We start from the raw sequence: 13,658 nt of genomic DNA on the forward strand, positions 1-13,658 counted from the left end.
AGTGTTTAGATGAGGCTATGGAAACACGGGAAAAAGTCCTTTATTGCTTTAAAAAAAATTTCTCAAAGAAACGGACAAACGAAGGAAAAATGCTGTCTGTTTACTTCTAGATTGAAACAGATTTTCTTGATACACGCTCATATTTCCTACCAGTCAATCAAAACGCGCGTATGACAACACATAACCAATCAAAATTCGTGTGATGTCACAGCCTTGTTTCTAAACACAGCTATTGACCAATGAGAGTGCGCATACTATCCTAATTATTTTATAAAGATAGATAGATAGATAGATAGATAGATAGATAGATAGATAGATAGATAGATAGATAGATAGATAGATAGATAGATACGTGAAGAACGCAAAAGCAACGGAAATGGATCTCAAAGAAAAAGCTTTGGCTTTCCATCCCAATTGGTAATGGTAAGGGCGTGACAAAAGATAAAATATGTTGATTCGGTTCACTCTGTTTGTCATATTTCGAATTATTTTTGTCATCTTTATGAAAACAACTCGCATATCGTGAACAGCTGATATGAAATATCAACCCACATATGCAAATTAATATTAGTTAAGTTCTAATCATTTGGAACACCATCAATCAAACAAAGACAGAAAAATCTTACAAAAACCTTTAACACCCAAAACCTTTATTGAAACAAACAACATATTTGCTATTAGATGGAAGAGAAAAACTCCCATTTTATTGCATGCGTGCAAACAAGCCGTGACACTCCGTGTCAAAAACCATATACAATTAAATAAATTCCCACCACTGTTCAGGATCAAACCCTTTACTGAAGAACCCTTTCCTTGAAAAATGAAGCAACAAAGGACACCAAACTTTGTTTCAAATAATTCTTGACTAACAACAATTATTTAGTCATTTCCAATCGTTTCTTACCTGGAGAGTGTGCAGAGTTGAGTACAAATAAATGTAAATAACCAGATAACAGAGATCACAGATCCACTCACGGTGTTCGACTCGTTCTTTGATATTCAACCAGAAAAAGTTACCAGAGAATTTTCCATTTCATTTCAGAGTGGTACATAACATCACATTTAGTAAAACATTAGAAATACAGCACACTTTGATACGGTTCGACGGGCGAAAGATGTAACTGTTATCGAAGTTCATTACTCGTCGCTTTCAAGATTCCAGATATTACTTTATTCAGCCCCTGTCTTGTTTATCCAATTGACGTTCCATTCTTGAGCTCCATAAGGGTATAGTTTGTTTAAAGATCCACTACAACGCCATTCGCGTTTCAATGACTTCGACGCCATTGCAGGTTAATTAATTATTCTACTGTGTCCACAGGACAAAATCTACACATTTCTGCTAACCCCTGAGACCTACCAAAAGTACGCGCAGAAGAGACTACGCACAAAGACAATACTTTGCAGGGGAATGACAGGAAAGACCTATTGTGCAACTTTTCCATTTTTCCGACACTGAAAATAAAAAACAGGGAAATTCAACTCATGTCTGACTGGACCCAGTTAAAAAGACAAAAAAACAAACAAACAAACAAACAAACAAAACATAACAACAGAAAAAAAAGGCCGACATCTCCAGTGAGTCCTAGGCTCAATGGTAAGAGCATTCGACAGGTGTTACGGAGGTCGAATTGCCAAGGGGCTGTTTACATGAGAAAACGCGCCTTAGCGGGAGTTGCATACTGGGATACTTATTGATTTTCTATCGTGTTTACATAATGCCTACGTGATTTCATATCGTATTTAAGGCACACTTGACGTTGTTTAAATACAATACATAAGAGAGAAGAAAACAAACATGGCGCATGCGCTACCCGTTCTAGTCCACCAAGAGGTTAATTTCACACCGAAACGAAACTGTTTCAGGATTTCGTACCAAAATGAAATTGATTCTCACTCCAGTGCAAAAACCAGGGTGAATTCGCGCCGGTATGACTCGTTCAGCTTTGACATTTTGTGGTGGTATAATGTTAATAGCTGATCCGTGAGAACGAACCGCCTGCGCGAAATTCGCGTTAGTATCATATAAACACCACCTACTACTAAAGAGAACTGGGCTGTGTTGATTTTGTGTTGCTTTGTGTATGTGTACCAAATAGTCGCCCGTACCTACCAACTATGCAACCTAACGTTAATTAACTCAGAAGTTATTTTTAAACAACACAACTCAAAGATTAGTGACAAAGGTGCCCTATCGAGCATAATACAGCGATTAACTTTGAAAAACTGTTAGGGGATACCCATTACTGCCTTTTTTGAATTCGCAAAGCTTCCTTCTTTGTCTTAAGTAATTATTCAGGTTTAGGTTTTGCGTCATTTGGTTGCCAGTTTTGGCTAAACCTCGTGACATGTCCCCTTTAATCCTACCTCATACTGAAAACCCCTCGTTTTTAAGCCTTTTTTAGCGATTAAAGTCTCTTTCTGAACCTATTAATTAACCTGCTCCTATACAGCTATACCTTTCATTATCTCAGCTATACCTTTCATTCAGCCCGAGCAACTCTTTGTGTCAAGATGCTTCTGTGAGTGCCATGGAGGCCTGCATTGCTGACATCAAGAAATGGACTCAGCACAATAGTCTTATGTTGAACGACGATAAAACTGACTTTATTATGATCGGAACTCGCCAGCAATTAGCTAAAGTCAATGTAACTAGCATACGAGTGGGAAATCATCTGATAACCAAGTCCAGATCTGTTAGGAATCTGGGTACTTGGTTCAATGTTACATTTGATATGTCCCAACATGTGACCAATCTTTGCAGTGCATCATTCTTTCAGTTACACAATGTAAGACGCATAAGAAAATATTTAACGCAAGAAGCGGCCGCAACACTGGTGCACTCTTTTGTCACATGCAGAATCGATTACTGCAATAGCTTATTGTATGGTCTACCTGACTACCAGTTATCCAAGCTTCAAAGGCTCCAAACCTCGGCCGCCAGATTAGTTAATGAGGAAAGTAAACTCTGTCACATTACCCCATTATTGATGAAACTTCATTGGCTTCCCATAATCTACAGAATCAGGTTCAAAACAGCACTTTTAACGTACAAGGCAATCAGTGGCTTAGCGCCGTCCTACATAAGTGATCTTATTTCCATTAAGACCGGTGCAAATTACTCTTTGCGATCTGGCAACGAATTACTTTTAAATTTTCTTTTACGTAAGTCTTATTCTACACTTGGTGACCGTTCTTTTAGTATGGCTGCCCCTAGCGTTTGGAATTCACTTCCTTCCTTCATTAGGAAAGCCAACACAATTAACAATTTTAAGAGTCAACTTAAAACTTATTATTTTAAATTAGCATATTTTTAGTTTACAGGGATTAACAATTTTATTGGCACTTTGAATTCATGTAATTAATCTTAAGTTAACTTACAAATCTATTTATGAACATATTCTTAGCTTATATGAACTGATATATTTTATTGGTATTTTAATCGATGTCAAGCGCATGCGATCATTCTGTCATGAAGCATGCGCTATATAAGTTTTTAAGTTATTATTATTACAGTAATTCACATCAATAAAAGCCAAGTCCGTCGACCGGAATTTAAATAGAGTTCAGATTTCGTGGCATGTTTATGTTTCATGAAATGCGCGGCACGTTACGGAAATCTCGTGGATTTCTAATTGTGTGCAAGGTAATTGCCTCTTAAACAACAACAATATCGGCCAGATAAGATACTTCAATTTGAATAAATCATGAGCTGTTGCAAATTACAGCCTTCCACTTGTCAACAAAGCCTTTTGAATATGCAAAAATTTCACCCACGGCCGATGATTTGCAAAGTTTGGGGTCAGCTTTGGAAGCAAAGTCATGGTTGAAGAAGTGCTCTGGGCTATTTTGACCATCATTTTGCTAGCAATGGCTTTCAATGGATATCTTAAGGCGAAATCTTTGCCTCCAGGTCCTTTTCCTTTACCGATTATCGGAAACTTGCTCAAGGTGGCCACCGATTCACGGCATATTGACTTAATGAAGATGGAAAAACAATATGGCCATGTCTTTCGCTTATATCTTGGAAGCCAACTCGTTGTAATAGTCAGCGGTGAGGAAGCCATCAAAGAAGTTCTTGTCACTAGATCGGGCGAATTCGCTGGGCGTCCAAACGTTTACACTGGAGAGGTTTATTCGCAAGGCAAAGCTATCGCAATGACAGATTATTCTCCGCAATGGAGACTTCATCGCAAAATCACTGTCTCTGCACTGAAAACGTACATGAAAGAAGTTCTGAACGAAAGTAAGGTTATCGAAGATGAGTTCGATCTGCTTTTGACGAGAGTGAGTCTATGGAATGGCAGACCCCATGATATCGCAAGAGAGATTCGGCTGGCTGTCATGAACGTGATTTGCGCTTTGGCTTTTGGTTCCAGATATGAGCTGGATGATCCCGAGTTTTCACGGATACTTGAGATGACCACCGCTGTAGCGAAGATGCTTGCGTCCGGTAGCCTGGTGGATGTGTTTCCTTGGATGTGGTTTTTACCTTTCAAAGCCACCCAGGCACTAAAGAGGAGCGGTCAGGAAAGAGATGAACTGATTGGAAGAATTTACTGGGAACACGTTCAAGCTAATAGGGTGCAGCATCCAAGAGATTTGGCAGACACCTTGATAAAGGCAAAGAAGGAGGCTGAAGACGAAGACAAGTCTGTGAAAGGGTTTCTCACGGATGAGCATCTCATCTTCACTCTTTCTGAAGTATTTATGGCTGGGTTGGAAACAACTTCAAGTACCCTGTGTTGGATACTTCTATACCTGATACATTACCCAAGTGTTCAAGACAGGGTGCACCAAGAACTGGATGAGGTTATCGGAAACAGTCGCCTTCCAGACCTCGCTGACAAGAAGAACCTGCCGTATTTGGAGGCTACGATTGCAGAAAGCCTGAGGGTCTCGTCTCTGGTCCCTTTGGCCGTTCCACATAAGGCGACAGTGGACACAAGTCTACAGGGTTATCACATACCAAAGGGCACGACAGTACTTGTCAACTTATGGTCTCTTCATCACGATCCAGAGATCTGGGATGATCCCAATGAGTTTAAACCTGAGAGATTCCTGGACGACAATGGCCTTTTCCAGACACCAAAAGTGGGTGTTTTATTACCGTTTTCAGGAGGACGTCGCGTTTGCTTGGGAGAGTCATTTGCCCGAATGCAGCTCTTTTTTGTCTTGGCACGATTGTTGCACAGCTTCAAGTTTGAGAACCCGCCAAGTTGTGATCTTCCCACTCTACAGCCTGATGTAGGAATTGTCCTCATGCCACAGTCCTTTAAAGTTTGTGCAGTCAAGAGGCACATATTTTGAGACCCTTCCATGTTTTGGTGACGCACATTTCACATTTGGACACATTATGTTTGACGTTTTCTACTAACTAAGGCGGTCAGTAAAATAATTCACACGTTCTGGTCATGCAGCGTTCATTGTAATATCTAATTTGATTTGAGAAAAACACCTGGGTACCTGAGAGCTATTTAACGAACATTTAACCGTCATTGAGTCATTTATTCTGCATTTTCACCATGAATATTTGCCTGTGCATAACACAACTATACAAACTATATAGTCAGTATTTTTCACAGGTAAACAGACGATGTTTAGAGTAACTCGAATAAATCACCCTGTGCTTCCAATTTCCTTATTCTTGCACATAAACGACAATATTCGCAGAAATTTCATATCCTTGGAATAAAATTTCATGGAGTGTCTAGCAATTCGGACCTGCCAAGGGAGAGGAACAAAGTTCGATTCCCGACCAATGCAATATACTTGCAGTAGAATAAAGTACCATTCTAGCTTAATGTAAGTTATACACACTTTTAATATTACATCCTCTATAAACCAGATTACGCTTGTCCGAATGTGACAAATACTATGGTTGACAATTTCATACGTCCAACTGTATCTTTATAAGTTCTCAGATATTTACGTCAAAACAATTTTTCCCTACAAATGCAACTGTGAAAAAAAATCACGCTGACTTTTTTATTTTCGCACCGTATTCGCGCGAGCGGGTCCGCAAAGAGCAGAACAGCGCTGGTAAGAGCACACAGATGATTTTACAGATTTTAGAGCGATCCTTCACCGTCGTCCTCGAAAGCCGTTTTATTAACGGACAAATACTCTTTTTCAAGAACGCCAAACATTACCATAATAATAAATGCTATAGAGCTTTTCATAAACACACGGACTCGTTTTTGTTTTTTCTCTGTTGTCAATAACATTTGCCGTGAAAGTTAATGTGCTTAAAATCCGTCACAACGGAAAACGATGAATGTGAACATGTCATGACATGTTAACCCGTTCCGATACAGTGACTGGCATCAATGAAACACAAAACGGTCCACTGGATTTTATTATAAACTTTTATTTTTTTGCGAAAGGCATATTACGTTCGTCGGGAATTTCTTATATCGATTTCTAATTCTACGCAAGGTAGCCGGTGTGTAATTTTTATTGTAATCGATTAATTTTCAACTTTATCAGCAACTGCATCGGCCGGAAAAGATGCTTAAATTTCATTAGATCATTACAATCACAGCTTATCAACAAACCCTTTTGCGGCATGAAATTGAATATGCAAAAATTTAACCCATCAATAGTTTGCCCAATTTGGGATCAGCTTTGGACACAAAGTCATGTTTGAAGAGCTGCTCTGGGCTACTTTGGCCTTCATTTTAGTTGCATGGGCTTTCAATGGATATTTTAAGGCCAATTCTTTGCCTCCAGGGCCTTTTCCATTACCGATTATCGGAAACTTGCTGAAGGTGGCCGTCGACTCACCGCATATTGACTTAATGAAGATGGAAAAACAATATGGCCATGTCTTTCGCTTATACCTTGGAAGTCAACTCGTTGTAATAGTCAGCGGTGAGGAAGCCATCAAAGAAGTTCTTGTCACTAGATCGTCCGAGTTCGCAGGGCGTCCAAACGTTTATACTGGAGAGGTCTATTCACAGGGCAAAGCAATCGTCATGACAGATTATTCTCCGCAATGGAGGCTTCATCGCAAAATCACTGCCTCTGCACTGAAAAGATACATGAATGAAATTTTAAAGGAAAGCAAGGTAATCGAAGACGAGTTCGATCTGCTTTTAAAGAGAGTGAGTTCATGGAATGGGGAACCTCATGATATCGCAAAAGAGATTCGGCCTGCTGTCATGAACGTGATTTGTACAATGGCTTTTGGTTCTAGATATGAACTGGATGACCCCGAATTTTTACGGATACTTGAGATGATCACTGGCGTGGCGAAGATGCTTGCGTCCGGGAGCTTGGTGGACGTGTTTCCATGCCTCTCTTTCTTACCGTTCAAATCCATCCAGACTGCAAAAAGGAGACGTGAGGAAAGAGATGAACTAATTGGCAGGATTTACAGGGAACACGTTCAAGCTAACAGGGTACAGCATCCAAGAGATTTGGCAGACTTCTTGATAAAGGCAAAAAAGGAGGCTGAAAACGAAGACGATTCTGTGAAAGGATTCCTCACTGACGAGCATCTCATCCTCTCTCTTTCTGAAGTCTTTATGGGTGGGTTAGAAAGCACTTCAAGTACCTTGTGTTGGACACTCGTATACCTGATACATTACCCACATGTTCAAGATAAGCTGCATCAAGAGCTGGATGACGTCATCGGGTATAGTCGCCTTCCAGACCTCACTGACAAAAAGAATCTACCGTATTTGGAGGCTACGATTGCAGAAATCCATAGATTCTCGTCTCTTGCCCCTTTAGCTGTTCCACACAAGGCTACAGTGGATACAACTCTGCAGGGGTATACCATACCAAAAGGCACGACAGTGCTTGTCAACTTATGGTCTCTTCATCACGATCCAGAGATCTGGGATGATCCCAATGAGTTTAAACCTGAGAGATTCCTGGACGACAATGGCCTTTTCCAAACACCAAAAGCAGGTATTTTATTACCGTTTTCGGGAGGGCGTCGCGTTTGCTTAGGAGAGTCACTTGCCCGAATGCAGCTCTTTTTGGTCTTGGCACGCTTGCTGCACAGCTTCAAGTTTGAGAATCCACCAGGCTGTGATCTTCCCACTCTACAACCTGATGTAGGAATTGTCCTCATGCCACAGTCCTTCAACGTTTGTGCAATCAAGAGGCACGTATTTTGATATCCTTAATACATTATGTTTCGGTGACCAGCATTTCGCATTTTGACACCTTTCTTTTATATTCTCTACTAACCAAGGACGTAAATTAATTCTCACGTTTAAGGTGTTGTGGAGAACGCGAGCACATGGCGATGACTGAATTTCAGTTTCCTCGCCTAGCTAAGCACCAATGCAGTTCATGCCTGTCAAACAAGTCCTCAGACTTGATGCGAATTTTATATGCAGAAGGAGTAATGTTGAAATAATCGGAAATGCTCTTTTCTCTGAAGGACAAGATAGTGAGTTCTGATGGTGAAACGATCAAACAGAATTTCTTTAGATATGTCGTTAAATTACACGGAGAATATTGGATATAGGTCAGTCGAACGACAACACATCTCATTTGCACCTCATTAAAAAACAAAAGTGCACCGGCGTTGTAGTATTCCTCTTTCCTTTAAAAACTGAATTAATTTTCTGCAATTCCGCATGTCACTCCATTTTTTCAAGCAGATGCGTACTTTGATAAGGTTAAAGTGGCTCTGGGGGACAAATGCAGGTCCAGCATTTCAGGCATTAAAACGACACCGTTCCGGATCATGAAGGTAACTGGAGTCGCGCAAAAAGCCTGCGTTGCTCATCTATTAGAAAGAGAATAAGGCCCGATCCAAACGCCGCTCCGCTTATGTGCCGAACCTAACTCAATAAAGTTTGACTAAAGAGCGACTTTGGAGCGACGGCTGATTCATACGCCGTACCTGGGTCGAACCAAAGTGAAATCCATACAATGGTAAAGGGGCCTTGGTACAGGTAAAACTTCAGAGTGTATTCTATTAAGATTATAAATTATCACAATTTATGCGTTAGGTTCGGCACATGACAAGAGCGCCTTGTGAATCAGCCGCCGCTCCAACCTTAACCCCAACCTTTCATCCAAACGAGTTTGGATGCTATATTTCAAGTTTTTGCCTCTTTTTTTTCACATGATGTTACTGCCGTAGAGTGATCAAAAAAACAACAACGGCGCGAGTATTATTTCTTGAATATTCAATTCAATAACTTGAACGGGACCGATACCATTGATTGCGCTCTCACTTGAAGTCCTCATTCTTTTCTATGAGAATATTTAATAACCTGAACAGGATCATCATAATTGATTGCACATATACAAACCACACAATGAGCTATGTCCACACGCCTGAATGACAACAAATTTGAGAACGCTTATGACAATACGATATTTGCGAGAAATAGTTCACTCAAGTTAACCAAACGAATGAACGACACAATACGTAATCGTAGCCTGTGGGAGTGAGTGATTACCTTATTCCAAAAAATTGTTTTGGAACAATTTATGAAAAAAGCATTCTCCATAGAAGTGCGCTGCAGCACTGATAGAGGTTTTGCACGGTAGCCATGTTGCATGGCAGGAAAAATGAAATGTTTTGCATTAGAAAGAAGATTTGTTCCCATAGCAAAAAGAAACTATTGTTCCTGCCATGCAACATGGCTGCCGTGCAAAAGCTCTATTGGGGACACTGTAAACTGAAATTAACAATGAAAACAAATCAAATCAAATGTTGGTTTTTGAGGAGAGGGAAAACCGGAGTACCCGGAGAAAATCTCTCGGTGCAAAGTAGAGAACCAAGAAACTCAACCCACATATGACGCTGATTCTGGGAACCGAACCCGGACCACATTGGTGGAAGGCCAGTGCTCTCACCACTGCGCCATCCCTGTAACCCTAGGATAACAGATGGTCAAAGAGGTATGTACTACGCTATGACAGTTGCATTTTCGAATTATTATACAGTCAACAGAACATTGCCTTTCTGATTGCTCAATGACGAAAAATTAGGTTATGAAATGCGATAGAGTTTATACAATGCAATACGGAAGTTGCTATGGAAATACAGTGGTGAAGTAATTTTGTGGAGTATACAACCAATGGAAAATCTTATGAACGTGCTCGTTCGGGGGCGGAAGCTGAATAATTGGACCTCGGTTATTCATTATTCTTAGGGTTTTTTCTTTCAATTATTCATTATACTTTTAAGTTCTTTTTGATTATTCATAAATGACACCAATTTTTAGAACATTATCCGAAAACACCACCATAACACCATAACGTGGTTATAAGACATTGCAGCAAAACGAAATAAATTCTGTACATTCGACTATAAACTTAATTCTCAAGGGGATGATGTGTCTCCAAAAGCAGTGCTTTGCCAGTGGCTATTTTCACAAATTTGAATTCAGAGCCTGGCCTGCACAGCATAGCCTGGTTGGTTGCGGAACTTTTTAAGTTCCTAGAGCCGACATCAAGTTACTGTTTTTTTTTTTTTTTTTAATGTGCCTATACATACAGGTAACTCAGGCCCGTAGGCGGGCATTTTTTTTTTGAGGGAGTGTGCGATCCAACGAGACGGACCAAAGGGGCTTGCACGGGCATGCTCCACCGCGGAATTTTGAAAATTAGGTTTTCCGAGACTGCATTTCATGCGTTTTGAAGTATGATATTATTCAAACTTTTGAACTTCAAAATTGACTTTTTTGGCGCAGAGACTACTTCACGTATGTATTTTACAGTTTTAGAGAATGATGTCAAGTTGAAACTCCGTATTACTCACTGGCTTTATCCTAAATTCATGTTCTTTCGTGGTAAAAATTGGTATTAGAAAGTGCTTGGTTTGCGCTAGCTTGATACCAGCTGACCTGCCGGTCGACCGCTTTGAACGCCCGCGCCTCCTTTTGGGTAACCTGGAACGTGAGCTGTACAAAAAAAAAGTTTTAAAAACCATTCAGGTTTAGAAACATAAAATGCAAAGTTCCAAAAAACAAAACAAGGTGAACTTAATATCGCTTTACCGTCGGTCACGACTCCTCTTTTTCTCTGATTTCTTGCTTTTCCCCATTCTACACAATTCAGTATCCAACAATTACATCATTGATAAGCCGACCCTACGTACACCGTCGTTGACACACTGACACCAATTTGGACATCAGGCAATGGCCGTTTTTATACTAGCTAGAGACGCCGCATAATCCGTCCAGACGAATTATACTTCTCTCATGTTATCCATAGTAGTGTAAAGACGGGACAAACCGTGAAAGACGCATAATCTCTCTGCGACGAACTTGGGGAAATATTTTTTTCTGCGTAAGTGAAAAGGCAGGCAAAAGACGCATAATGCGTCTGGAGGAATCATCCACTTTAGTTTGTCTTCCAAGAAGCACTAAACTGGAAAGTTCGTCCAGATGCATAATGCGTCCCGTGCCCGTCTTCACACTAGACGAATATCTAAGTTGAAACGTTCAGACAGAAAACGATTCAAGAAGTCATTACGACAAGTTGTTTGGCAGATTCTACAATAGTACCAGTCTGACCTGAGTCTGAAGCTTCGGAACAGATTTGGAAGGAGTCTTTTGTAGTTTGTATGCAGTTTTCTTTAATTTCCTAATTGCCGACTGATTTCACGAAAACAGAAATTTCATAGTATAAATATAAAGCCCCTCTCAAAAATGTATCAAAAACTATGTTACAGGTTGAATTAAAATTTAATATAATTTAATTTCAACCTACAATACTCGTCACATTTGTTGGAACACCTATCCCCGTTTCCCCCTTCCTCCAATGTTGATTTCCACAACTACTAGTAGTCGCCCGAAAAATTCTCACACAACATTGAAATGGGGAAAGGGGGATGTGGTATAAAATACGATCTTGTAACACGATGATTCTGACCATTCGCTAAGTGTTCCAACTAAATATGTCTAGTATTGTAGGTATCGGAGAGGCTGAACATTTACGCACGCATGCGCTGACGGAATGTTTGAAGACGAGACGAGAAAAACATGCAGTACCTCCAGACGTGGCGCTGGAGCGTCGTACCAAACGAGTCATCCCGGGATTTCGGCCCGTGCGATCGCTTTTGGACGCAGTTGGCCCTTCGCTGCTTTCTGCTACCGACCTCGCCTCCCGGTACGGCATTGAGGGAGGGATATGTCGGCCCCTAAACCATATGAGACAAATCCCACGCCTACTCACAGCTCCAAACCGCCCTTGTCACTACAATTTAACGTAAGATTTCGATGGCTTATATATTCAAGAGAATAGTCATTTTATCTGTCATATGGTAAGCACTGGAGTCGCAGATTACAAAGTGCACGCATGCGCCCTGCCGAAGGTAACATACATGCATGCATAAAACTTTATTTCATCTCGAATTTCAGAATAATATCTTCGACACATTACAGCCAACATACATGATATATACAGATACATAACTAAATATTAAATAATATTTAAAGATATATTAATCAAAACGAAAAGCCGCTGTACAAAATCCGGCCCTAGATTAGTTCAGTGGTACGGGAAAAATCAGGTAGCGCATTTCGCAACGTACTTAGTAAAAACGTAAGAAAAAGAACTAAGACCATAACTGGTTGTTCTAGGTTTATTGAGGGATAGAATGTAATTTCCACGAACATCATGCTTAAGAAGAGAACGGGAGAGAAAACGTATTTTTCATATATGCAGGACAAGCCTTTTCTTTCTTTAACTACTTTTATACAATAATATGAGGAAATTTTGAATGCGCTTATTGCATAGAGATGTTGAGTTTTGAAAAGCATTGAGCTTATTATCAGAATTTTTCATATTTGATATGAATTATAAGTTAAATTTTTCATATGTGATGTATATCTGTAAAGGCAAAAGGTATTTGAAGTAAGAAAAGTTCTGAAACCGAACTAATCACTATCTAAAGTAAACCACCTGATGCACACTGTACCTCTTGAAAGTCGGTTACAGAAGCTCAGTCTGTAACTACTGGGAAAAAAGGGGCCTTTCTCATTTCTGTAAAGTTAAATAGATCAATTCAATGGAAGTGTAGTTCAAGTAGATTTCTACTTAAAGCAAAGACTAAATCTCTTAGTTTCATTGTTCCTTGCTCAGTTAAGATACATGTACAGTTGCAGCTGCTGCATTGATTTCTTAATATTTCTTCGTTCATTTCGCTTTTTGACTAAAACTTAAGTAGACAGTTTTCAGAACCGAATAACCTGGATTTTGTAGCGCAGTGGCCATTGGCGGAGATAACATGTGGCCAAATAGATTTAAAATTGCGTATGTTGTAACTTGCGTAGAAATTTTCCTATAATCAGAAAGGCGATGAAATGTAATCTACATTTACTACTCATCTGGTTTACGAGTGTCAATGGGTTCGTTCTTTTGGCAACTGCTGCTTTCCTTTCTCTATTCCTTTACAAAGCCTACCTTCACTGGTACAGCTGTATGTGAGACACTGCAGAACAGTGATTCGCATCTATATAAAAGAAAAAATTCCTGGACAAGAGGGGGAGGGGTGCAGGGGCCCGCTGGGCCTACCCCTAAATCTACCCTTGATCATTGTGTTTACGAAAAGACGGTCACGTGAGGAACTGTTGCAAAAAGGCCTATTCCAGAAATGGAGTATTTAACGTTGTAGAATTTGCACTCGGCTGTCAGTTGTAATTGCCGAACTGAAACCGTAGGAAATACCAAAAAGC

The 13,658-nt window shown here is 40.1% G+C and overlaps 2 protein-coding genes across 2 annotated transcripts; both read left to right on the forward strand.

Moving 5' to 3' along the window:
• Positions 1-3,737: 3,737 nt before the first annotated feature.
• LOC138026600 (steroid 17-alpha-hydroxylase/17,20 lyase-like) lies at positions 3,738-8,545 on the forward strand. The gene has a single exon (XM_068874017.1). It carries the CDS (start codon positions 3,823-3,825, stop codon positions 5,308-5,310), a length of 1,488 nt encoding a protein of 495 aa, XP_068730118.1. The 5' UTR covers positions 3,738-3,822; the 3' UTR covers positions 5,311-8,545.
• LOC138026601 (steroid 17-alpha-hydroxylase/17,20 lyase-like) lies at positions 6,642-8,545 on the forward strand. The gene has a single exon (XM_068874018.1). It carries the CDS (start codon positions 6,642-6,644, stop codon positions 8,127-8,129), a length of 1,488 nt encoding a protein of 495 aa, XP_068730119.1. The 3' UTR covers positions 8,130-8,545.
• Positions 8,546-13,658: the final 5,113 nt, after the last annotated feature.

Source organism: Montipora capricornis, chromosome 12 (assembly GCF_036669925.1).
Source record: "Montipora capricornis isolate CH-2021 chromosome 12, ASM3666992v2, whole genome shotgun sequence".
Classification (NCBI taxonomy): Eukaryota; Metazoa; Cnidaria; class Anthozoa; order Scleractinia; family Acroporidae; genus Montipora; species Montipora capricornis.

What these genes read in the sequence shown, in the direction of transcription:
- LOC138026601 (XM_068874018.1), top strand. Translation starts at nt 6,642, where the DNA reads ATGTTTGAAGAGCTGCTCTGGGCTACTTTGGCCTTCATTTTAGTTGCA.
- LOC138026600 (XM_068874017.1), top strand. Translation starts at nt 3,823, where the DNA reads ATGGTTGAAGAAGTGCTCTGGGCTATTTTGACCATCATTTTGCTAGCA.